We start from the raw sequence: 24337 nt of genomic DNA on the forward strand, positions 1-24337 counted from the left end.
GGAGATTCAACGGAGCGCGCAGGCAACGTTGGCAGGGACGATCACTGAACGGTGAATACCCATGGACCAAGCCTTCTCGACCACTTTGGGTATTTACTCGTACCAAGTAGGAATGAATCCTGTGTTATCACTCGTCCATTGCCATCTGTTAATCCCCCGCTTGCTGATCCTAGTACAAGCTCATTCATCGCGCGCCACCCCTCCAAGCGATACCTGGCCCAAGTGCTTGGAGTCCAGCAGATTATGCATGCTGAGAGCTGCCATCCAACCATGTCAGGAGCATGACAGTACTCCGTATATGAATCACAGGCACGTCAAGATATTTGACTTTGTCGCCACATGAGAGTGTGTTAGGACACATGAGACTGTGGAATCTGCCTCTTGTTGGTGGCATAATGGGTTTTTGCCTTAAGAGCTTGTCTGACTGTTTTATGTATTCGTTGTTGCCGTGTAGCATCTCCACGAGCTTCGGTATTATGTTGTCATGTTATCCCAAGCGCCAGTATCAGCTGGTCACTTTTTCCTTTTCACTGACGCCTGCGCAGCATACGGAGTCCGGACATACCTGTTGAATTGATCACTCCGAAGTGAATTTCCATTCGCGTGCAACTGTGAGGTAAGCATCATGGTACCGTGCCAAATGGAACGACCATCCTCCCAGATTCCTACATATTCTCCCTGTCTTGTTCGTCAGCCAAATTCTCTTGATCCAGATTGTCAATCAGTCTTCCATACTTATGTTCATCCCGATTACATTGCCTTGCAGTAAAACGTCTCCTGTTCCTGACTTCGCTGATAGTATATATCAATATACATATACCCTTGCCTCTCTTAGCCTAGGCCGGACAATATCGGACAATTCGCCATACCAACTGTTGTCCGTTTGTCCGCTTCCACCACAGCGTTGGTGTTGGGTTGTTGCCAGGGCTCGGAAGTCCGGACTTACCTCTGGTAGCTATGAGTGCCAACAATCAATCGCCCAGCGGCATGCTTGGAACTTACCTGTACAATACCGACACCCTCGCTGAGCGCCCAGCCCAGACGCAGAATCGCAAGATTCGAGATTCGACCAGGTCATGTCAGTCTGCATGTCAGCCAATGAACGCAATAGAGAAGAGTCTGTCAAGTGATGACGCCCTAGCGCGCCTGCTGGACAGAGACATGAAGGCCAGGACGGACCCGGTCCTGCTCCGCGATGCAAGAGAAAACCAACAAGGTTCGTCGGTCCCTTCACTCACTGAGATGCCTCGACCTAATAGACACAAATAGGTCTCAAAGATGGTACACGCTCCTACACATAGCTATTCATTTGAAGAAGAGGATTGACCAAGTAACCTTCGTGTTGAGGATGTTTGCGGATGAAATCTGTGCCCCCCTTTCGCAAAGCCTGGGGTCGAGGTCACTTTGACCATGAATTTCGGTTGATAGTATTGACTATGGACAAGGGTAGCGGTTGTTGGCAGTGATGGTTGATGTTAGATACGCTTGATAATAAACGATTGATGATGGTGGTCTCAAAGGGAGGAAGTTTGAAGTCTGGAAATCATTCACATGGCACGTGATCAATGCTCTGGGTGCATGATCCACCGCACTACGTCTATATAGTTGTGCTCCCCCTTTGAGCTCTTGGTAGTCCAACAGAAAACTTGTACATCCATGTATACGGAAATTACTACAGCATCACAGAGTGCCGTAACAGAAAAAAGGTATTGTGGATCGAGGGCGCCTGCAGTTTGACAGACGACATGTCTGTGCAACAACGCCCATGAACATGGCCATGAACTTGCCGAAGTCCTGCCACTGGAAAACGGTTGATCCGGGACCCATCATCCGTTTTCCCGTCCTGAACGACAACGAACTTTTGTCATGTTCCTGACGACGACGAAGTTCTGTCCGAATGACAACAGTTCTTTCTTTTGTGGATGACAAGGGATTCCTGGAACATCAATTTTAGTATCAACAGGCAGTTGTCTGTCGGGTTTATCAAGCCGTCCTGACAGGGACTAGCTTTCCAAAGGAACAACAAGGAACGAAGAAAAGCCAGCCATACCACATCTTTCGTATGGTGCAACTTCTCGTGAGCAGCATTACGCGGAGCATCCACGCATTCTATCCGATCGACCGTCGACCTTGCATGAGAGGGTCTCTCAAGGCTAACACCTGAGTCATGGTCCCTGACCGCAGAAGAACATTTGATGTCTGTCTGCAAGCAACCTGTTTCAGGAGCAGGCTGACCGTCTAACTTAGTACGGCAGGTGGCGAGACGTTGGCCTGGGCCGGAAATAGGAATTGTGCCCGATTCGAAGCACACGAACTCTATCAAAAAAACTTTATGATATCCGCAGATTAATTCCTGGAGCTCTAAACCAATGACACCTGCAATGAATGATGATACTGGTCCCTTGAGGTCGCGACGCTTTACCGGGCGCTGCCTTGAATACAGTATCCTGATCACTTTGCGGCATTGACGGTCATGATCACGAACGCCACAGCAGAACCAGTGCAGCACCACGCAACCACCCATCAATCGTCGCTACCATGTGGTATATGCGCAATTCCATACCAATTTCTCCTGACCAAAGTGTCGTGGCTCGACTTGGTGGTACCAAACTCCCACCTCCTGGCACCCCAGCTGCATCCTTGGACCCGTCGTATGCGTATGGACCTGTTTCACTTACATGCCAACAGCTGGCGTCATCCACACCGGTCTTTCCCTGAATCGTGAAAGTAGTTAGTTGAGGCCAGACCACAATGCATCGTTGATGCCAGCTGGCAATGCGCCCCTTCCGCTTCCACGCGCCTCCGCGACCGGACTTGTGTGACCAGAATGAAGTACCGCAGCTGCTGATCTGACGAAGGGACGCTGCAGCGGGATGGCGTTCAATGATCAAGTCAACAAACAGCATGGTGCGCGAGAAGACTGGTATAAAGGAAGCTCGAAATCAACGGCGTTCTTTCTCGTCTTTCTTTCTCGCATCGCCATCGAATTTCAATATCTTCTAACCTTCAGACGACTCGATTTTTGAAGGACATTCGTACTTGGACTTCGCCTGAACACCTTGTGCCATTGGCTATTAGCTTCCCTTGCCGCTGGACTGTCGCCTGATCATCACGTGGACGTTCACGCTACCTTCCATAGGAAGCACTGCCAACGTAAGTCTCCAATTTTCTTTCCAACCTCGCACCCGGAGGCTCGGCGACTAGCAGCAGCAAAGAGAACAAAGGACACCCCTAGTTGTTCTCGTTACGCTTTCTGATGATGATGTTCCTGTCTGGCAAGACTGTCGACGCTGACGATACACCGATGGCCATGCAGACCACTAGCCTCAAAAAGACCCAGCCGATCCGTCCATCCAGTTCCACATCATCATGAGTGCCAAGAATCGCACCTCCAGCGGGATGCTCGGTTCATACCTTTACAACACCGACAGTGTCGCTGAGCGTCTAGCCAAGGAACCGGACCATAACCTTCGCGACTCGAGAAGGACAAACCAGACTGCAAGCAATACGACGAATGGGGACGCCACCCTTACAGGCCAGCTCGACGACTACCTGAACAGCAAGACGGAGCAGGTCTTGCTTCGCACTGCCAGACATGACCAGCAAGGTGTGTCGCCTCCCTCAACCCACAGATATTTTTGCGTCTGACACACACATACAGGTCTTAAGGATGGCACACGCTCCTACAAGTAGGCGTTGATCTTGAGGAAGATGTGCTCCAAGACTTGAGCAAGTCGGAATCGGAATTGTGGTCAATTTGTGACTTCAAAAGGCCTCTTCTTGGTGTTCTTGCTGATGAAGTCAGTGCCTTTGTTTGACGAGCACTTACGAGTTACGCCTCGTCGCTGCAAGGCTTCGCCTGCCGCGGCAAGAGAACCATCACTGTTATGAATCATGACCTTCCAATCATGTCATTTCATGAATCATGGTCAAGCACCCCGATGCATGGAGACAAATTGTATCCAACATAGCATAGAAGAGAATAGACAAAATCATCCCTGTGGCCAAAGAGTCAGCAGAGTATGTCGATTCGAGTGACGACATGCCGCTTTTTTCAGTCTCGGGGTAAACATTCTCTGAGAAGGTCCTGCTACCGTGGATCGTGTTTGCGGTCAGGTGAAGTGTCTGAGTAACGAGACTCACTGCCCTGTGACGGCAACTTCACAAGGCTCTGGTAGAGTTGAGAAGAACGCGTAGACGTGAGATAACAACCCATTGCCAAGCTCCAGAACATGTGACCGAGCTGCCAGTGTGATCAAGTCAGGCTGCTTCGGCTTATGACGTTGTTAAGAGCCTACGCTGACTTCCAGGGTCTTTCACAATACTATGGTAGGCGACTTTTCACTCATGGATTCCAATACAAGTTGGCCTTCAGCCTCAAATCCCCCATGCATGCTTTCTTTTCGGTTGTTCGTACATCGAACCAGTTATTAAACATCTTGAGGTTGTCATATATGCCGTGCAGATGCCTGAGTTTCGGATGCACCGGCTCTTTCCGCGGCCCGGAGTACGAGTACGAACACAGATGCCGTAAAGACGTAGAACAAACATAATTTAACAAGCTAGGTCAGGATATCTGACATTGAAGTTGAATGTGCCATGCGTGCATGGTGACCGCGCTGTTGGCATACGACAACGACATCCGGCCCCCACACTCTGTGGCTGCCGGCTGGGGAAACACACTTACATAACGACTAGACACCCACCACGGCTATCACTCCCACCAACCTCCACAAAGTTTTGTACGAGTACTCGCCACTCATGCAGATTCATTCACAGCGAACCATTCTCATTAGCCTGTTAAGCAGCTGCTGCATGAAATGCGCTTGTCCCGGTTAAGAAGCTGTACCAACTCAACCAGGCAAAGATCGACCTCGACGGTCCAAATTGACCTCAACCATGAATGTAGAGCGTGCTTCAAAGAGGTATAGACATGAGAACAGCCAGACATCCAACAGTGGCCAGAACGCCAATCCGTACTGCTGCACACTGTGATTGGACTGGACAATGACGACAATCTGCTGCCTTCTGTGCAGACACCGGGCCTGATTCCTGTTTGAGTACTCGTTGCGGTGTGAGGCGTGAGGTTCTGGATGCTCTTCGCCTCGTCACCTGCCTCGTGACCGCTCGGGGCTCTCGCCGATGGCTCACCACTTAAGATTGATCGGCATTGTGAGCGTGCAAAGCTGGTCTTGGCCCCCATTGCTCGGCGCATGGACGATGCATTGAAAGGTTGACTTCGTACCTGAGGCTGCACCATGATTCTGGGACGGTCAATTTGACCTATTTCCCAGCCAAAATTCGTAGCATTGGACGCTGCTTACCACCCCAACTTGACCCTTGAAGCTCCACTGATCATGCAAGCTAGTTCAAAGAGTGCCACTCGACCGGCACGCTTGTTGATCTCTCCGATAGAACCCCGTCTTTGACACCGGAGCGTGCTGGGTATTGTACGACCTCTTCGGAAAATAACCAAGATCAGGTACAGTTGATCGCTGCGGTCATCATTTAGTGCCAATGGACTGCCCTTATAAGTGTGTCCGTCCTTGCACGAGAAGAGCTGCGACGTGAGGAATGAACCGATGATACTTCGCGCTGTCTCCTCCTCGAACCAGTCTTGAAGAGAATACCCCGATCTTCAGGTTATCAACCACAAGGTAGGGGTTGTGGTGTTAGCCACTGCTTGGACCTTTCGTGCGTGTCAAGGCTCAGGCTCCTCATCGAGCCTGTCAACCATACCATCATCTGGATATTCTCACCACCACTGAGAGACACACTGCCACAGTAAGCCTCGCGTCTTTGGTATCGTCTTTCAGACTCGATCAGCGCATTGATGGGAAGAGGTCCCAGGATCGAAAGCATAGTCACCCAGCGACTTCAATGCCGTTTGTTGAGTGACGCACTCTAAGAGAATATCAATGCTGACCATGAAAATAGGTCGCGCATGCAAGCTAGGCCACACGTCGCTTAGCTTCTTTCACAGCCGCGATGAGCGCAAGCAACCGCGCTGCGAGCGAGATGCTCGGAGCTTACCTTCATCACACCGATACCCTCGTCGAACGTCTAGTCCGGCAGCAGGAGCGTAACCTGCGCGATTCGACACGATCGAGTCGGGACATCTCAAATGTCACGAGCCCAAGGATGAAGAAGAGGAGGGACATTTCTCTCATGCGCAAGTTGAACAAAGAGATACAAGCCATCACGGACCCGATCCTACTTAGTAGGGCCAGAGGATACCAGAAAGGTTGGTTGCCTCCGCAAGTCACGGGAGGAGCTAGGTCTGACAGGCATAGGACTCAGAGATGGCACTTGCTCCTATGCATAGCTGTCTCGAAGGGCAAAGGTTGCGATGAAGTCGCACTGGTGTTGAGGTCATTGTCAGAAAGCATGGTACTTGCTCGGTGTTGATGGATGTCCTTGCCTGGGGATGGTGGATGTCCTTGCCTGGGGTTGGCGGATGTCCTTGCCTGGGGATGGTGGATGTCCTTGCCTGGGGTTGATGGATGTCCTTGCCTGGCGCTGATGGATGGTATCAATTTGGCTGACCTAACTTCGGACATCATGTTTCCGGCTCTGTCCTGAGGAGTCAGCAAGCCCTGTATAATATCAAGTAACAGGAGTTCTGGCGCAAGGCTGAGGGTTCTGGCGTTGATGCTGAAGGTGCTATTGTCAGCCTGAGCACATAACTAGGACCACTGTTCCTAGACTCGAGGCTCTGCCCTGCGGCAGCATACTGTCATTAGGCTAAAATCATTGTTTTCAGGCTGAACGCTGTTGCCGTCCAAGACAGTCACCACAGCGGCTGGCCGTACAGATCAAGGCGTCGGTGCGGCTTTGTCGTCTGCATGTCGGTCGTTGACGCCGAACGCGTTCGAGACCGTCTCGTATAGAACGCGCTGCAAACTGAAAACCATGCTCGGGTGGTCGCCACTCCGCGCTTTTGTACCAGTCTGCCAATTCACACAATAACACAATAAGAATTGGATTCCGCCAAATTTCGCCACCATTTCCTCACCAGCGCAGGGCAATCAGTGTCAAAGATGGTGACGCAGTATCGACAACAGCAGATCGTACCACGGAGAAATAGTCGCTCTTAATTTTTCGGCCCCAAACATAGTGCTGCCGAGAAAGGGTCCTTGTTCGACGTCAATTCGGGATAAATCGGATGAAAACGCCCGTTTTGTGTCGAACCAAACCCCGGCCGGGGTAGCTGGGCATCTTTTCAACTTCTCGTGGCTGATACTCAGGTCTGCTAACATTGGCTCAAGGCAAGAAGTGAGGCAGTCAAAGGTCGTATTCTTTCTTCGGGGCGTTGTATGTCGTAGGCGTTTAAAAGCCTTATGCTCGTATCTAGCCTCGTTGCAATAAACCTGGCCAATGGTGTTTCAAATTGACATCCTCTGAGACCTTGATCTGTGCATCTCGGATCCGGAACAAGCAGTCTGCTAGGAGTTTCGCCGTCAGCCATTTCGGGTGGGTTAGTCAAAGATCCGTCGTCCCAAACCGAGATTCGATTTCAGCATCATCCCGGGGTTGACTCCCCTGATGAGACAGGGTAAATATGGGTAATTAATCGCACGCTTGCATGACATGTGTAGGCCTCGAGGCAATTGAGCAAATGAGATGCTTACCATCCCGAAATGTGTCATTGATGTCCTTCCACATTCGGGCATTCGATTCGCTTCCCACGAGGCTCCCCCTCGACCCCCTTAACGTGGGATTCATGTGCCAGTCCGTTTTGAATATGCTTGTTGACACAGAAATCTTGAAAATTCGGAGAGCCCGATCCACAAACAAGCCCTGCTGAGCTGCGATACGTCTCGAGCAATATCGTCACCAGGGCACAATACATGTGGCTTCGGTTTTGCGCTCGTATATATATCTCTGAGCCTTTGTTCCTCAGATAGTCCGGTCTTATACATCATTGTCATAACGTGCCTAGCATGACACACCAACAGTTCTTGCTGTCAGACACAAACATCGACATAAAGATTTTGCAACATTAGTAGCCATGGCCTCAGTCTCCAGGTAGTGGCTTCAGCAATCGTGAGTTCCGCACTGACACCTTCTGTAGCACCCAAGGCATCAACTCCACTGGGAGGCGGTCTCGAAGCGCTTTAGAGCAGAGCATGCTGATCTCATTCCTCCACGGTCAGTCCTGTGTTCTGGACTTCATCCTCCAGGAGCGCGCTCTGGAGTGTCACCCCTCCCAGAAGCGAGCGATAGCGGAGGTCCAAATGTATGACGTTCCAAGCGCCCAAAGTCGTTGCGAACATATGTCATCGCTCATGAGAGGGATGGATCAACTGACAGATGCGAAAATGATTCGAGAAGCGCTCGTCTACCGACCAGTATTGGTCAATGGAGGTCTGGAGAAGATATGGTGGGGAAGGGGAGAAAAGACAAAGCAGGAAGAATGAAGGGCAGACGTCGCCCTCACGCCTGCCAAGGCCTGGGAAGAAAGTACCGCTAATGCTACGCTAAGGTGGATTGGACACCAGCCCTCACATAATGTACCAGAGTACAGTACCTGCGGAATGACGGAACACATGCAGGGCACCTTGAAGGATGGACAGACTGTATGTAACAATATCGTTCCTTGTGTAACGTGTGTCTCTTGATGTCTCCTGTCATGCTCCAGAGGGGCTCTCTGTCTACTCGAAAACATGCGTGGGTTTGATCTATTCGTCTCTATCACGTACCTCAAGGTACCATGCCGCCCACCACCATGCTCGCTGTTCAATCAGTACGCTCCCAAAAGTCCACAATGGCTGCAGCAATCTCTGGCCCTTTGACCACCGCCACATCGTGAGCTGCATCAAGGACCGTGAATTCCACATTTCCGGAGAGGGCTTCGGTTGCGTCCTCCTGCACCTCTTGCTTGATGATGATGGGGTCCGTCGATCCGAGAACAATGAGAACTTTCTTCTGTGTGCCGTTCTCCTTGTTTTGTTGGCTCAGGCGTTCTCCGACAACGCGCCAGCGATCATGCTGGTCTCGGACTGGGCCGTATCGAATGCTTGACATAAACGCGGGAACAAAGCCCGGATGATGATCTAGCTGGTGGTAGATAGCGGCCTCAACCGAGGCGTGAGGGTGGTCCTTAGAGAGTGGCGCTTTGGAATTGGATTCGAGGTTGACCTCGGCTCCGACAGCCTCAGTGGCGTCCACATTGCGAGACGGATCTGGCTTCTTGGGTTGTGCAGCGATAGGCGTTCGAAGCCGTTGCTTAACAAGTCGATGCAGTAGGGGCTCAGGAATTATTCCGTCGGAGTAGAGGATTCGAGTCTGGCGGCTGATATGGTGGGGTCTGATAAGGCCGGCAGGCGCAAAAAGTATTAGGCTGTCGACGAGGTTTGGGAAGTAAGACGTAAAAGTGGTAGCTATGCCGCCACCGAGAGAGTAGCCCACCAGCGCAAACTTGTCAGAGTCCTTTCCAGTCCAAGACAACGGAGATGAAGCTAGAACAAGTAGGATCTGAGTTGTGAACAGCCTGATGTCGTGCTTGATGTCGCTCGCGTTGTCGGAATAGCCCCGCCCAAAGAGATCGAAAAGCAATACTCGACAACCTTTCTCGACTAGGGCGTTGGCAACAGGGAGCAGAGCGATGGCTGGTGTGCTAATGCCATGGACGAGTAACACTTTTCGTCCATCCTCTGGACCAAACTCATATGCCCTTATTGATCCATACGGGCTATCCACATCTCTTGCGCCTGGCAGAACATCTGGGGGATATGGGAGTCGTGATACTTCCTCGTCTGACAATTTTGGCAGCAGTGTCGTCCGTGGAGACGTGTATATGTAGCTGGCTTGTGGTTTGATGAAGAGTGACCTGACTAGAGCTCCTGCAGCGAAAAGACAAGTTCCTGCAACCACATAGTTCCACTCAACCTTGTCTCCAGCCAGCCTCGACCAGTATGCCATGCTGAAATGACAGTGAATTCACGACTCCTAGATAAGAGGGACGAGCAAGTTGTATGGAAGATGCATGAAAGGACGTTGATGTGAATATCATCGGCGACAAAAGGTAATGGTGCGGATAAGCCTCGGCTGTTGCCTGATTGTGCCATTTGTGTACACGTGCTGCATTAAGTCGCGTATAAATGGGTCATTAAGATAATCTTCTAAGCATCGTTTCAGGTGCTTCCACCGCCTATTATACTTGCAGTATAACCAAAGAATTATGACATCGCCAGTTACTGCGTACAAGTCGATACCACGTTCCCAGTATGACTTGCTCAGAATGCCTGGGCACGTGGAACAGTCGCACGGACGAACTCGTAGGTGAAATAGGAGCCTCGTCGACGTCACAGCACTTTTTTCGTCGTCTTCGCCATTGCCACGATGCGAGGTCGTCAACGTCGTGCTAGATATCAGAGTATGCCTCGGGTCAGGTATATGTTTAGCGAAGCGAGTCTAACAGCTACAGAAAAGGAGTGGAACTCAGGTGTAGTTGAGGGACAAGTGAAGGTGAGAGGTGACTAAAAACAAGAGGCAAGTAAAAGGAAGTCACAGCGACAGTGAGGTGGAAGTGAAAGATTCAGGTGAAGTTAAGAGGAAAGTGAATGGAAGTCAGCTTAAGAGTGAGGTAAAGTGAAAAATCCCTTGACACAGAGTCGACGTTATGTGCCACCGTCCTCAGAACTTTACGCCTGTTATCTCGAGCCCGATCACTGCCTCCCTGCTCCTTCTATCGTAGTATAGTACAAACGGACAGCGTCGATAACGAGCCGGTTTCAGCTGCAGCCATGGAGTCTCCGTCTTCAGATCTTCCAAGAGAGGAAGGCCGACAAGGCAAGAAGGCCGACAAGGCAAGAAGGCCGTAGGTGACCAGCTCCAGGATCTCGCATTCAACATATTCGGCAAGGCTATCAAAGACAAGAGCGGCGAACGTGACGAACATCAGGTCATCATTGCTCGGAACCCAAGCAGCAGTCACTGGAACGATTTGATCAAGCAGAACCAGACCAGTGGTGCACAAGGACCGCCAATCTTTCGCCCCAGCATGAACTTCACATTGCGAGAGCAAAGCACAGATTCAGCTCTCCAACCGGGCACCGCACGTTTTCTCGTGGTTGGTTATGCTAAGCCCAGTCTCGACAAAAAGTACAAAAGCATGGATGGCATCACTAAGCAGGTTGTCGGTGTCCATGGACCAAGTCATGTTCTTACCTGGGATGACGACGAATACCGCACTTGTTACGTTGTCACCCCAATCCAAGAACAGCAGCCAAACCAGCTGAAATGCTACGCTCTTCTCATGCCAGAGAATGAGCTTTGCACACCATACGCCCTTGCGAAGGACGACATCTTCTATCGACACGAGTATCGCAACACTGAGAAAAGTGTCAAGGCGAGGAGGAGCTCATGGAGCAAGAAGATTGCTCAACACTCCGCTCAGGTCGGCCGACGTATGCCCGCTTCGGTTGGGGAGGTCATCGTAGAGCTTTGCGAGGGTTGTGGAAACGACATGAAGAAGCTGCTGGCAAAAGCCGATGCCGATATTGCATATCGTCCGCTAAGGTCAAACACGGCCCTCAGAGTATTCGTCGACGCCGAGGCCGTCGATTTTAAGGAAGAAACTGCGGCTGAGGTACTCCAAGAAGTGGCGACACTATGGCCAGACATTGAAGGGATGACTGCTGAGAGAGTTCTGGTATTGAAACAGCTCATGGCTCGACACGATGCCGAGATCAAGAAGTTTCAACTCAAGGGTCTCTTGGCGGAGGGTATGCATCGACTGGGTCTGCAGGTCGACTACCTGAGTATCATGGACGAGGAAGGATTCGTCAAAAACTTGGTGGCCAATCTCGACCGGATCCTGGGCAAAGAGGCTCAGCGTAAACCGACGGCGTCGAACATTGACGAGACATCGTAGGGCGCTGAATCTGTCGCCAATCCGAACTTCAGGTCAACGACGTCCGAGCTGGCTGCAACAGTGGTTTCCATTGTTGGCTGGGGTATCGAAAAAATCTTGGGGATCATTGATAATAACGCTGTCACTTTTCATGGCCTGGATCACATAGAAAAATCGAGAGCTTTTCCACCAGCCTTGTCTTTTCCCTTGTTCCTCTTTCTCTTCTTCCTTTTGGACTTGGCCTTGCCTTCTTCATCGCTGCTGGCTTCCATTTCCGAGTCTTCATCATCTTCGTCGTCGTCGTCGTCCGATGACATATCATGCTTGTGGTTGGCACGTCCTCCGCCAGGAAGTCCTTTCGCCTCTGTCCATACCTTGACGATCTGGCCTCCACCACTGATCATTCTTCCCTCGATGTCGAAACCAAGGGCGACCACCCCGTCGATCTCATCGTGCTTGGCATCCATGTCGTTCAGGACTCCGTTGCGACCAATTCGCAGAAAGCGGACTCGTCCATCCTCCAGGCCAGCAGCCACTAACTTTTCATTCATCTTCAACTTACCCCGCCCGTACCCTAAGGGGACCTCAGCCAGACTCTCAATTGAGAGACCGCCTCTGTCGAGCACAACCCGATCGTCCAGATCATCCCAGACACCCTTCTCCCACAGGCTCATCACGCCGTCACCCTGGCCGACCAGGATTTTCTCTCCAACACTTGTGCCGCCCTTCTTGAGACCTTGTAGCAACGTGACACTGGTCAATTCGATTTCTTGATCTTCGCTCGTGGCAATGGTGCCTTTGCGGAGGTCTGTCACTGCGAGAGTGGTGCCACCAACACTGACCCATTGCTTTGGAAACCCACTGGTGCTGGTTTCGCTAGCTGGTAAAGGTACAAGTGCGTTGATATGCTCGTCTCCGTGCGGTGCCCACGTCTGACTTGCTGTGGACGTCACTTCCTTGCCATCTTGTCTCAAATCATGCAAGTATAATTTCCCAGCATCAGTGGCCAGTAGAAGCGTCTGCGGTGACAGAGCATGCAGTACAGTTGGTGCATCAGCAGCCGGACCGCCTTTGCTCTGTGGTATCGCGATCTTGCCAACGACCTTCCCAGATTCTGTCATGAAAGACTTGACCAAGCCATCGGTACCGGCTGAGTAGCATATTTGACCGTCGTGGCTGAAGGCAAGACATCGACACGAGCCCTTGTGCCTTTTTGTACTCCAAATTGTGCTTACTGACCCAAGGCCACTTTCTGAAGCACTGGCCGAAGAGCCTCTTCGTAGAGAGGACGACACCGGAACAGAGCCATTTCCATTTGTTATATTCCCGGATCCTGCTGACTCGTGGCTGTCTTCAGAACCATCGTCCACCAGATCTGTGTCGGATGGAAGTTTGTATGCTTGGACATGTCCAGAAGAAAGCCCAACGGCGAAGAGGGGTTCGGTTGGGTGGATGACTTGAGCGAAGAGGTCCGACTGCAGAGGGAGGGTACATATGGTGTCGAACATGGTTGTCGAGGGAGGAGATCACAACCTCATCACCTGTAGCTTTGCCGATGTAGCTTTAAGCCTGGTTAAGGTCGTTGTGAATCTTTGTAGATTTGGAGAAGCAAAAGTGCAGTCGCAAAGACAAAATTTGGAGATGCAGGCGTCAATTGGTGGAACCCTCTTTAGGCAGTTTGGCACCGAGAAGCTTGTCTATAGGCGGTGCCGTCAAGCCTATTGCCAGGAAAAGTGGCCTTGTCTGACGGTCAGTACATCGACGATACAAAGTCGAATTTCAGCAGGTTCGCGACGGTAGGCGCCTTGACTACAAGCTGGTATGAATATACTGTGGAGCTGATGGCCTTCCTCCTGTCAAGGGCGAACACTATAATGTTGCAGGCGAAGCACTTCAGGTTGACAACAAGGAAAGATGTGTATTTGGACCTGAAGAGGTACCACGGTCAGACGGTGCCACTTTTTCTGGAAACTGCCTTGTCGTGTTGCCATCACTAACTAAACCTCCGCCCAATGTTCACCGATACTTCTTACGCTGATCTCCATCAAACTAACGATAATCGACATTGAGAGCAATTGGCGGCCTTGCTAGGCGAAGTGGGACAAAGTCGCAACGGCTTGAATGTTGAGGTTGTCGAGACTTACGACTCTTTGGTGCCTGACTCATTGACGCTCTGAACCTCCAAAATCCTTTTGCGCCGCTACTAGTAGTTGGCTTACCACAAAACTTGCTCTTCCTATCAAACGCACTACCGTCAGGAAACTCTGAGCATCAACAATGACGGCCGCCGAGGAAGAAGCAACCGAGCATGCAGCCGACGAGACTACAGCACTACTCGCCGCACCTGGCAAGCCTGTACCTGGCGACATTGAGGACAGCGAAAATGGCACTACCAAGAACGACAATGAGGACGACAAGCCTCTTCCAAAAGACCAGATTTTCTTCTTATGCTTCGCGCGCCTTATCGAACCCATTGCATTCTTCTGCATCTTTCCCTTTATCAATCAGATGATCTGGGAAACTGGCGAAGTAGCAGAGACCGACGTCGGTTTCTACAGCGGCCTCATAGTCAGTCATACGACTCCGTACCCCCGGCTCCTAGCATGGAGCATGACTGACTCACGTACAGGAATCCCTCTTCTCCTTAACCCAGATGCTTCTCATGATCCCCTGGGGTCGAGCGGCGGACTATTGGGGCCGCAAACCTGTCCTAGTCTCCTCCCTGGGCGGCATCGCGATAGCAACAGCCATCTTCGGCCTCAGCAAGACAATATGGCAGATGATTCTATTTCGATGCTTCGCCGGCATCTTTGGCGGGACTATCGTGTAAGTAGTACCACGCTCTAGTAACCCTTGCTGCATCGTGCTAACCTGATGACAACCCAGTACAATCCGCACCATGATCAGCGAAAACAGCACCGACAAAACCCAAGCTCGCGCCTTCAGCTTCTTCGCCTTCACAGGTAATTTGGGCATCCTCTTGGGGCCGATCATAGGGGGCGCCCTCTCAAGGCCGGCGACAGAATACCCCAGGCTCTTCGGCAGGTTCAAGTTCTTCCACGACTACCCCTACGCCCTCGCGACCTTTGCATCAGGCGCCATTGGCGCCATCGCAACCATAACCAGCGCAACATGCATCAAAGAGGTACGCAGACGCCCTTCACCCACCCCCCTTTCCCCATCAGCCTCGCCACGTATCATGTTTTCTCTGACCTACAACTAACCTTGCTCAAAACAGACTCTCGTCCTCAAACCCGAGTCCTCCGAAGCAGACAAGAAACCACCCATGTCGACCCTCGACCTCCTCCGCGCCCCCGGCGTCCCAATAACACTATACATCTACGCGCACGTAATGACCCTTGCCTTCTCCTACACGGCCATCTGCCCCGTCTTCCTCTTCACGCCAGTCCACCTAGGCGGCTTCGGCCTCACACCACTCCAAATCTCCATGTTCATGGCCATCACAGGGCTAAGTCAGGCACTATGGCTCCTCCTGGCTTTCCCCTGGCTGCAAGCGCGCATGGGCACCGCGGGCGTCATGCGTCTATGCGCAACGGCCTATCCATTCTTCTTCGTCATCTTGCCATGCTGCAATCTCCTTCTCCGCAGGGGCCTGACCGCCGTCTTCCTCGCCGTCGTCATACCCAGTATGATTCTGGGAAGCGGTGTGGCAATGTCATTTACAGCCATTCAGCTCGTGCTGAACGATGTGAGTCCCAGCCCAGCCGTGCTTGGGACGCTCAACGCCGTCGCCCTGACGCTGATCAGTGGGATGCGGGCATTTTCGCCGGCGCTGTTCGCGAGTCTCTTTGCCGCCAGCGTGCGGAGTGGCGTCCTGGGAGGACATTTGATTTGGATATTGATGGTTGCGCTGGCTTTGGGGTTCACGATCGTGAGTCGGTGGACCCCGGAGAAGGAAAAGATGCCGAAAAACACAACGGACAGCGACGAATAAAAGTGTGCATATGTGTTGCCAATTTTCAGTCTGTAACGGAAAAGTGGGAAGCGGTTTGTAGACCGACATGCATCATCTAGACAGGAAGAGGCGAACTTCAAACCTTGGGTATAGAGCATTTGGGCGCTCTCAGGGAGTACGACATTGTGAATTACAGTATATTGACAAAAGACAAAGACACCCTCAGAGACATTCAGGGTTGGTTTAATTGCGACATTAGAAAACTATCTATAAGTCCGCCCTTGCAGGCTCGCCAGCCCAAGCCCGTCTAATAAGCTCCCGAATCGGCTCCTTCTCGATCTTTCTAGGATTCGGGTACTGGTTGCTGACCGCAATCTCAGCAGCCTTGTCGATGTCCTCTTCCTTCATACCATAGTCCTTCAACGCGCGCTTCACCTTGAGCTTCTCAAGCAGGACATTCAACCCCTTGGTCGCGTCACCTTCGCTACCAGGTAGTGCGGTAGCCAACTTCTCCATGGCTTCTGGAATGGCTGGTGCATTGTATGACAGGGCATGGGGTAACACGATCGTGTGTGTCTCGGCGTGTGGGAGGTTGAAAGATCCACCGAGCGTGTGGCAGAGTTTATGGTGCAGTGCCATGGCTGACGAGCCCAGACACACTCCGCATAGCCATGCACCGTACTGGGCCTTCTCACGTGCCGGTTGTGATTGTGCATTTTCGATGATCTCCGGTAGAGATTCTGCGAGAGCCTTTGTGCCTTCAATAGCTAGCAGTGATATGATAGGATTCTTGTTCTTCGCATATAGAGCCTCGACTGCATGAGCGATGGCGTTGACGCCGGAGGTGGCGCTGAGGGCGACCGGAAGCGTCATCGTGAAGTCCACATCGTAAATTACTGTGCCAGGAAGGATCTTGGGATCTGACCGAGTGGCTTTGCGTCCGTCTTGTGTTTCTCCAAGGATAGGGGTCATTTCGCTGCCAGCGTATGTTGTCGGGATGCAGATGTGGTATAGGCCTGTTCGGATTGAGATGGCTTTACCCAGACCGATTGTGGAACCTCCTCCTATTGACACGACGCAGTCTGCGGACTTGGAATGCAGGAAGGACATGGCTTCTTCGGTGATGTGGGAGGGAGTGTGCATGGTAGCATTGTTATACGTGCCCGCAGGCTCGATGGAGGCCGAAGTCAGGATCTTTGCAAGATCTTCTGCTTGGCTGACTTGCTGTGGTGTAGACAAGAGAAGAGGTGATTTCAGTCCAAGTCGCTTGATTTCGTCAGGGAGCTTCTGGATGCTGCCCGGGCCAAAGACGACTCGGCCTGGGTTGGCATTGTACTCGAACGGATCCATATTGCGCAATCGAATATTGTGTATCTGTCGTTTCGAAGAATGAAAGAAGCCGAGCTTGACAACAGGTATGAGACAAGAAAGGGAAATGGCAGATGCCGGGAATGAAGGCAGTTTTGGTGGTAGAAGAAGACCCCGCATCGGAAAAGGCCCCTTCGCTGGAGAAGGCTGTTGTTCGTGGGGCACCAGTTCACCGGCAAAAGCACCCATACCTAACCTGATGCTCTGGTGCGTCTTTAAGTATTTATCCGAAGCTTGGAGTGCCCGACGCTTACAAACCTCGACGTAATTGTGTTCCGCGTTTTTGAGTTGGGGTTCAAAGTCTCAATTAGCCAGGCCTGGCCAGAGATACAAAACAAATGAAACAGCCCAAGAGCCTGATAGGACCAGCAACAACTGCAACATCGAATTCGAAGCTGTAATTCCATCGTTGTAGTCCGTGAAGAAGGGGACTTTAGCCTTGTGACGCCAGAAACTCGAGACGTGTCGATAGCCTAGGTAAATACCACCAGCGTTGGCCGCACTCAGCAGTAAGGGCCATGTTCTGGATTGTCCGAAGGGATTGACTGCAAGGACGACAGATGTGACAATGGAAGAAATGCTCTGGCAACTGGTATTAGTATTGTGAAGTTGGCGAGTCCGCATAGACGTAGCTTACCGCTATTGCTCCACTGGTCTGAGTTGTTCTAGTCTTGTGTAGCTGATGTTCGGCTGTATTTGAGTACTTTGCTGCATTCTCGGCCTGCTCCTCGTTTTGCTTCAGGTTGTAGACGGCCATGGCGGAAAACAAGCCTGTATAGACGCCACCGCATGCCTGGACCGCATGGAAAAGAGTGAGCACGATCGACATGTTGAGGAGACCGGTCGTCGCCGCGAACGCCCGATTGTCGGAGGTTGCTCTGGGTATTTGACGGCCTCGACACAGATAGAGATGCCTTCTCCAGGGCGGTAAATGCGATTGAGAAGCGAAGATGGAAGCATCATAAGTGAAAGACTTGATTGATGATGCTCCGTCGCCCACCCAATCACAACGCTACCGTTAGCTTACTAAACAGAGCGAACCAAGACATAAATTTTCTCAGCCTTGTCTCTCTCTGCGGCAATCGATGGTGGCCACCGTCGACCTTAGGACACCAATTTCAAGTCTGGAGGACTACCTTTCTGACGAGACCCTCGCCGTCAGTCTTGGTTGATCAACATGGCTCAAGAACTTACCGCGCCTCCAGTCCTTTCGACTCCTGAGACGCATATCCTGAACGAAGGTCTACCAGATATCTCTCGAAGTCCAGCAGAGAAACTTTCCGACGAACAATTAAACACCAGATATGAAATCAGCAGGACCATTAACGAAATCAATTCACGAAAATGGAGACGGGTCGCCCTACAGTTTCCGGACCATATGCTCCCTCACTCAGCCCGGGTTTATCAACTATTAGCCCGTGGACTTGACGAGCGAAAACCTCCAGCCAACCAGCCAACAAATAGCCACTTGTCTACCGAAACCCGTCTATCAGATCTCAGCATCCATGAAACTCAACCAGTCAAACTCACAATCCTAGGCGACACGTCCTACGGATCCTGCTGCGTCGACGAGGTTGCCGCCGAGCACGTCGATGCGGATGCCGTGGTGCACTACGGACGAGCCTGTCTCTCGCCGACAGCAAGACTGCCCGTCCTCCACATCTACACCGCCATGCCCTTAGACCACAACGACGCGGTCAAATCTTTCCGAGAAGCCTTTCCAGACCTCGCCGCAAAAGTCATATTAACAGCCGACGTGCCCTACGCCGCACACGTCCGGCCTATATACAACCTCCTCCAGGCTCAAGGCTACCAAAATCTTTTCCCAGCATCTATAGTCCACGACCCGTCTTCCGCAATACCCAACCGGACACTTCCACAATCTGTCGTCGAAGACACCGCATCCCTATCAGAGTGGAACCTCTTCCACATCTCCGACCCGCCAACCTCGCTCCTCCTGACTCTAACCTCCCGTATGGCCAGTATAAGAGTATACAACACCGAGGTCAACACCAGTACCGACCCATCTTCAGCCCTAGAGACATCAACCCGCTTCCTCCTACGCCGCCGTTACGCCCTCATCACATCCCTCACCACCGTCCCCATCTGGGGCATCCTAATCAACACCCTCAGCGTCAAAAACTACCTCGACGTCCTCTCGCATATCCAGCGACAAATCGCCGCCGCCGGCAAGAAATCCTACCTCTTCGTCGTCGGCAAACTCAACCCCGCCAAAATCGCCAACTTCTCCGAAATCGGAGGCTGGGTCGTAATCGGGTGCTGGGAGAGTTCGCTAATCGACAGTAAAGAATTCTACCGGCCTATCATCACTCCATTCGAGCTCGATATGGTGTTGCAGTCCGATGACACTCGTCTGTGGACAGGTGAATGGCGCGCTGACTTCCAGGCTGTTCTCGAAGACGCGGCGAGGCGTGAAGAGCAAGCACGCTCCCACCGACTATCTGGCGACGACGATGTGCCTGAGTCAAATGGCATTGGCGAAGCTGATGCCAGGAGCGACTCCGAGTCAGAATCTGAACCTCCAGAATTCGACCTCCGTACCGGCCGCTACGTGTCTCGCTCAAGACCCATGCAGAAGATCAAGCCGCATCAAATCTCCGCGCAGTCCGGCCTCAATGCTGCATCCTCAACAGCCCTGACACGACGGACCAAAGGAGATATGATTTCCGTGAACGGAGTCGCATCGCCCGCAGCAGAATACCTCCGGGAGAAACGCGGCTGGCATGGTCTAGGGAGCAATTTCGAGGTCAAGTATGAGGAGGAAAGCGATGGAGCTCGAGTTGAGGAGGGCCGGAGCGGGATCGCCAGAGGATATGCAGTCGGGGAGTCTGCACGAAGTTAAAGACTGGCGGATTCATTGCTAGTACCAGACTATATGAGTCTTAGGCATCCCTTGGCTCCTACTAGATGTACGTGCGAAGTGTCTGGGAGAATCATACACAGGTCAGTGAAGATGAGCACTGTCCGTGCTCGCGGACTGCATTGGTGGGATATCTGATAATACAAACACGTGTTATGGTGTCGACTGCAAAGGTCGACTACCTCGCTGCAGACTACGACTTTTCCCCCTGCGTGTAACACGACGCCGCTCCATAGCCGACCCTTGTCATGTTGGTTATGCTAATTGATACATATTGAGCAGAAGCCCATGCCTGCAATATCTTTGGAGACCTTTTCAGTCATCGTCATCATCGAGGTATCGAGGTCCCCCAGCCGCAGGTGTGGGAGCATCAAAAGCACCACTAGCGTACGGTGTAGATGCGCTGGCGGCAGGTGTAGGCGCCTCAAAAGCCAAACGATTATGGGCGAGAGGCTCATGGTTTGCGTTCTTGACAAAGCTGGGTGCAGGCGTAGGAGCATCGTAGGCACCAGCGCCTGGTGTGGGGGCACCCAGATATGGAGTATAGGCGTCGTCGTCTTGTCGACCAGATGCACCTGGTGTGGGTGCGGAGATTCCTGGAGTGGGGGCATCGTATGGCCGCGCAGACGGTGTTGGTGCTGACGTTGTGTTGCCTGGCCCACTCCAAGCTGGTGTGCGAGATGATGAGGAAACATAGGCTGGGGTTCTTGAGCCGGCTCCGAAACCATCAAAACCTGAACCACCGGAAGAACTGAATCCGTGGTCGGCACCATAGGGAGTCTTTGCGCTGGAACTCCAAGCTGGCGTTCGGCCGCCGGCGGCCCCGGCTGCCCCGGCTGTCAAATAGTTGCCAGTACCTCCGTAGGATGTCATACCACCGCCAGCGCCGCCATAGGACGTCTGCGAACCAGACGGACCTTTCCAAGTTGGAGTACGGCCACTCTCAAGGCCAGAGCTGCTAGGACCGCCCCATGCCGGTGTTCGGGATGATGAACCCCATGCTGGAGTTTGGCTACCACCCATGACACCCATGGGAGTTCGTCCTCCGAAACCACCCGCATCTGGAATACGCGAACCTCCAGAACCATGTCCAGCTCGCATAGAGGGCGGGCCACCACGCGTCTTGGACCAGTCCTCATATCTAGTCTTGCTCTGGTTATGTTCACTGGGATAATGTTAGCTTCCTCGCGCATTGTAGGATGATCAGACGTACTCAATAATAGATAGGTCAAATTTGCTGATATTGACCACCTTGTTCTTTGTCTGGAGTTCGAGTCTTGCCTCTCCAGCTGTGGTGTCTTTGACAATCGCACGATGTCCCTTGTAGGTACCTTTGTTGATGTGAACCAGCCGTCCTTGGAGTGGATCTCGTCCAGGTCGTTGAGGCGGCGCCATTGCCATATCCGATCGTTGCTTCATCTGAAGGGCAGGATTCATCTTCGTTAGATCGGTCGAAGGTGCTGTAATCCGTCCACCCTTTGCTGCCGTGGTGATGACGTTGGTGCACCGAGCCACCCACACCCCCGAGTTCTCGATTCCAAGCTTGTTGTGTGCAAAGACATATCCTCTATGAATATGGAGTATCGTGCCGCTTTTGCCTTCTCCGCCTGACTCGCGAACAACATCCCCTATACGTATTTCGGCGCCGTTCTTATCTGTGGCGACGGCATTCTTCCGGGCCTCAATCTTCTGGATTTGCGAAGGCATTCGAGTGGTGACCGAGCCATTTTGATCCAATATCCGCACCGACTCGCGGTCAGCTCTAATGACACAGCCAGCCGTGGTAGGACTGCCATAAAGTTAGTAATCTCCCCGGCACATCTCATAGGCCATACTTACTCAATCTGTACCAGTTCCTGGACGTCAAACTTGCTCGTTCCAGCGCCATCACCGCCTCCATCCGTTGCCTCTCTGAGATCTTTGCTAAAGACAGTGATTTCTTCGTTGGTCGTGTTGGTGAGAACTGTGACTTTGTCGTCCTTGACACGAAGGACCATTCCCACCTCATCACGGTATTTGCTCCCACCGACAATCTTAACATTGTCACCTTCTCTGAAGCGCTTCCGGAGGCCTTTTACAGGCACCTCGACAAGCTTGCCAGTCAGATCACCTTGTGTTACCATGATTGACACAATGTTGCCATTGACTGCTTCGGTTCTGCCGACAATGCCTCTCTGTTCGCCTTCATAGACTTCCACCTCATCACCTGGTAGGAAGCTACCTTCAGCCGTTGTATTCCTCAGACTGTGGGCAAGAGACTCCAGGTCGAGGGTCTCGGTACCATCCGCAGCGGTCTTGGTAAGCTTGGTGATTTCATCAAGTCGTGGGTTCACGTTCTCCGTGACGAGATGCTGTAGCTTGAAGTCTTTGATCAAGAAACCGTCCTCATACTGGTCGCCTTTGTAGGTCCAAGATTTGTTCGAAAGGCCTCTGTTCTGTTGCATGAATCTGTCGTGCTTTTTCCGCGCTTCCGCCTCGTTGAACAGTCGCTGTGGAGGTCGGTTTGCAAAGTTGTTGACGGGTCCAAAAGTATTCGGGCGCTTCCGCTTGGCGTCTGCATTTCCGGGTCGCATCGTGTCTTCGTCCATGCCATAGGTAAGCCGAGGGACTAGTCGGACCGTCACTTCAAGACCATTGGACTCGACGGCCTCGATCATGCCCAGATCGCCCTGGTACAAGCCTCGCTTGATACGCACGTAGCCACCAACTTCGAGCTCTTTGCTTTTGTTGACTCTCAACAGGTCGGGCATCTCCTTGACGGGTACGAGGTTCATCTTCGATCGTGGATAGACATCCGCCACATTGTTGAGTGCATCGTCCACGTCTACCTTGCTTCGAGCCTCCACGAAGATATAGCCTGCCATGGGTCCATCGCCACGCTCGAAAGCCGAGCAGATCCGCATAGGAGTTCGGCTGCTCTGGCTCTCAAAGAACTTCTTCATGAGTCTGCTGATAATCTCGCGTTCTTTTCCGGCTTTGCATCTGACGCCCCAAATACTCGGATCATTGACGTCTGGCATGAGTAGGTTCTGCGGCACGAAAGAAGTGTTGCTGAGTGCTGCAGCCGTTCTCCGACCGTATTTCTTTTTGTACGCAGCGGCTTCCTGTTCTGCGTCCATGGAGGCTTCCAATTGTCGCTTTCGATCAAGTTCTCTGTGTCTAGCATCGTCTTGATCTGCTTCGGGAGGTAGGTCATCGTCCGGATGTGTATCTTGTATGAACTCTGGACCCAGGTCGTCTTCATCTGCCTCAACATCGTCATCATCTTCGTCGACTTCGGCTTCTTCTTCGAAGAACTGGTTGAGGCCTCTTCTTCTTCGTTTGCGTGGCCGACTTGTAACTGCGTCCTCGTCGTCTTCATCCTCTTCTTCCTCGTCCTCATCATCGTCGTCTCCGTTCAAATCCTCGCCTTCACCTTCATCATCCTCACCATTGTCCAGCTTTTCGTCCTCGTCTCCATCAGCATCATCCTCGTCTACGGGAGATCGTCTAGGCTTTCGATCTGGGGACGTGGATCTGTTGCCGTTCGTTCTGGGCTCCGGGGCTCCGTCGTCGTCGTCAGATTGTGGATTGACGTCTCTCCTATTACTTTGCGGCTTCGCATCTTCTCTATCGCCTTCGGCGTCGGAGCCTGCTTCGACACCCGGGTTGAATTCATTGTCGGATTCCTCATCATCTCCACCCAGGTCCTGGTTGATCCATGGCTGACCTGAGGCCATGTTGTTTACTGATCAAGTATAGGATGATTCAGGGCCGTCAAGAAGTAAGAGTATTCATTGCAAGAACTGAATAACAGATGAGAGTATTGGGAATGGGAATGAATGTGAATGTTTAGGATGCTGTCAACTTTACTTGCTGCGCGACTGCCACCTGCGCCCTTGCCAAGGCGAGACTTTTGATATCACGTGATGGAGCCCAGCTCCTTCATCTCGACTAGATCTGTGTACTCCGTACCTGGCAAGCCGGTTTCCAGAAGATTACATCGACCATTCAAATTGAACTTCTGCAGGTTCGCGACAATGGGTGCCTTGACGGCAAGCCAATAGGGATACACGATGGAGCTGATGGCCTCCTTTCTGACAATGCATAAAGCTCTATCGTTGTGTGCGAAGGACTTCGAGACGACAATAAGAAAAGGCGTCTCGCACCTGTACCATCCCAAACTCAAGTCTGACTCTGGCCAGAACTCCCGTCAGGGCCAAAAGAGGATAAAATATGAGTATCAAGGTATGTTACACTTTGTCGAATACTCTCAATTTTATGCCTGCATGGAGGCAGAGTGTGTATTGCTTTATATCCCTTGCCATCCAGTCCA

General features: G+C 52.0%; 9 protein-coding genes across 9 annotated transcripts; 4 read left to right on the top strand and 5 right to left on the bottom strand.

Moving 5' to 3' along the window:
* Positions 1 to 957: 957 nt before the first annotated feature.
* EDD37DRAFT_611187 (uncharacterized protein) lies at positions 958 to 1269 on the top strand (the record flags this gene model as incomplete). The annotated part of the gene is made up of 1 exon (XM_062815275.1): positions 958 to 1269. One exon carries the CDS (start codon positions 958 to 960, stop codon positions 1267 to 1269), a length of 312 nt encoding a protein of 103 aa, XP_062668667.1.
* Positions 1270 to 1816: 547 nt separating this feature from the next.
* EDD37DRAFT_492409 (uncharacterized protein) lies at positions 1817 to 2946 on the bottom strand. The gene has a single exon (XM_062813335.1). It carries the CDS (start codon positions 2522 to 2524, stop codon positions 1865 to 1867), a length of 660 nt encoding a protein of 219 aa, XP_062668668.1. The 5' UTR covers positions 2525 to 2946; the 3' UTR covers positions 1817 to 1864.
* A 5633-nt stretch (positions 2947 to 8579) lies between these two features.
* EDD37DRAFT_492401 (Alpha/Beta hydrolase protein) lies at positions 8580 to 9989 on the bottom strand. Its single transcript, XM_062813334.1, has one exon. It carries the CDS (start codon positions 9922 to 9924, stop codon positions 8740 to 8742), a length of 1185 nt encoding a protein of 394 aa, XP_062668669.1. The 5' UTR covers positions 9925 to 9989; the 3' UTR covers positions 8580 to 8739.
* A 168-nt stretch (positions 9990 to 10157) lies between these two features.
* EDD37DRAFT_667558 (uncharacterized protein) lies at positions 10158 to 11878 on the top strand (the record flags this gene model as incomplete). Its single annotated transcript, XM_062819299.1, has 3 exons — positions 10158 to 10378; positions 10430 to 10470; positions 10841 to 11878. Exons 1-3 carry the CDS (start codon positions 10345 to 10347, stop codon positions 11876 to 11878), a joined length of 1113 nt encoding a protein of 370 aa, XP_062668670.1. The 5' UTR covers positions 10158 to 10344.
* Positions 11879 to 11948: 70 nt separating this feature from the next.
* On the bottom strand, positions 11949 to 13480 carry EDD37DRAFT_492519 (WD40-repeat-containing domain protein). The gene has a single exon (XM_062813336.1). The coding sequence runs from the start codon at positions 13363 to 13365 to the stop codon at positions 12019 to 12021; it is 1347 nt and encodes a 448-aa protein (XP_062668671.1). The 5' UTR covers positions 13366 to 13480; the 3' UTR covers positions 11949 to 12018.
* Positions 13481 to 13803: 323 nt separating this feature from the next.
* On the top strand, positions 13804 to 15990 carry EDD37DRAFT_635940 (MFS transporter). Its single transcript, XM_062816941.1, has 4 exons — positions 13804 to 14425; positions 14487 to 14683; positions 14744 to 15002; positions 15096 to 15990. Exons 1-4 carry the CDS (start codon positions 14135 to 14137, stop codon positions 15810 to 15812), a joined length of 1464 nt encoding a protein of 487 aa, XP_062668672.1. The 5' UTR covers positions 13804 to 14134; the 3' UTR covers positions 15813 to 15990.
* A 50-nt stretch (positions 15991 to 16040) lies between these two features.
* On the bottom strand, positions 16041 to 18204 carry EDD37DRAFT_683544 (uncharacterized protein; the record flags this gene model as incomplete). Its single annotated transcript, XM_062819839.1, has 4 exons — positions 17779 to 18204; positions 17508 to 17723; positions 17396 to 17458; positions 16041 to 17345 (listed from the first exon to the last, which is right to left on the bottom strand). The coding sequence occupies exons 1-4, from the start codon at positions 17968 to 17970 to the stop codon at positions 16041 to 16043; spliced, it is 1776 nt and encodes a 591-aa protein (XP_062668673.1). The 5' UTR covers positions 17971 to 18204.
* Positions 18205 to 18225: 21 nt separating this feature from the next.
* Positions 18226 to 20171, top strand: EDD37DRAFT_492554 (putative diphthamide synthesis protein-domain-containing protein). The gene has a single exon (XM_062813337.1). It carries the CDS (start codon positions 18319 to 18321, stop codon positions 20002 to 20004), a length of 1686 nt encoding a protein of 561 aa, XP_062668674.1. The 5' UTR covers positions 18226 to 18318; the 3' UTR covers positions 20005 to 20171.
* Positions 20171 to 23872, bottom strand: EDD37DRAFT_492622 (uncharacterized protein). Its single transcript, XM_062813338.1, has 3 exons — positions 21862 to 23872; positions 21236 to 21811; positions 20171 to 21187 (listed from the first exon to the last, which is right to left on the bottom strand). The coding sequence occupies exons 1-3, from the start codon at positions 23739 to 23741 to the stop codon at positions 20338 to 20340; spliced, it is 3306 nt and encodes a 1101-aa protein (XP_062668675.1). The 5' UTR covers positions 23742 to 23872; the 3' UTR covers positions 20171 to 20337.
* Between the last annotated feature and the right edge of the window lie 465 nt (positions 23873 to 24337).

The sequence above is a fragment of the Exophiala viscosa genome, assembly GCF_022695815.1.
Source record: "Exophiala viscosa unplaced genomic scaffold EDD37scaffold_8, whole genome shotgun sequence".
Lineage (NCBI taxonomy): Eukaryota > Fungi > Ascomycota > Eurotiomycetes > Chaetothyriales > Herpotrichiellaceae > Exophiala > Exophiala viscosa.

Excerpts from the sequence above, each read along its gene's own strand:
- EDD37DRAFT_492409 (XM_062813335.1), bottom strand. The coding sequence starts at position 2,524 with ATGGGTGGTTGCGTGGTGCTGCACTGGTTCTGCTGTGGCGTTCGTGAT.
- EDD37DRAFT_492401 (XM_062813334.1), bottom strand. The coding sequence starts at position 9,924 with ATGGCATACTGGTCGAGGCTGGCTGGAGACAAGGTTGAGTGGAACTAT.
- EDD37DRAFT_492519 (XM_062813336.1), bottom strand. The coding sequence starts at position 13,365 with ATGTTCGACACCATATGTACCCTCCCTCTGCAGTCGGACCTCTTCGCT.
- EDD37DRAFT_635940 (XM_062816941.1), top strand. The coding sequence starts at position 14,135 with ATGACGGCCGCCGAGGAAGAAGCAACCGAGCATGCAGCCGACGAGACT. Across the intron at positions 14,426-14,486 it reads GTTTCTACAGCGGCCTCATA|GAATCCCTCTTCTCCTTAAC; the intron begins GTCAGTCATACG and ends ACTCACGTACAG. Across the intron at positions 15,003-15,095 it reads GCGCAACATGCATCAAAGAG|ACTCTCGTCCTCAAACCCGA; the intron begins GTACGCAGACGC and ends TGCTCAAAACAG.
- EDD37DRAFT_492554 (XM_062813337.1), top strand. The coding sequence starts at position 18,319 with ATGGCTCAAGAACTTACCGCGCCTCCAGTCCTTTCGACTCCTGAGACG.
- EDD37DRAFT_492622 (XM_062813338.1), bottom strand. The coding sequence starts at position 23,741 with ATGGCCTCAGGTCAGCCATGGATCAACCAGGACCTGGGTGGAGATGAT. Across the intron at positions 21,812-21,861 it reads CAGGAACTGGTACAGATTGA|TCCTACCACGGCTGGCTGTG; the intron begins GTAAGTATGGCC and ends ACTTTATGGCAG. Across the intron at positions 21,188-21,235 it reads TTTGACCTATCTATTATTGA|TGAACATAACCAGAGCAAGA; the intron begins GTACGTCTGATC and ends ACATTATCCCAG.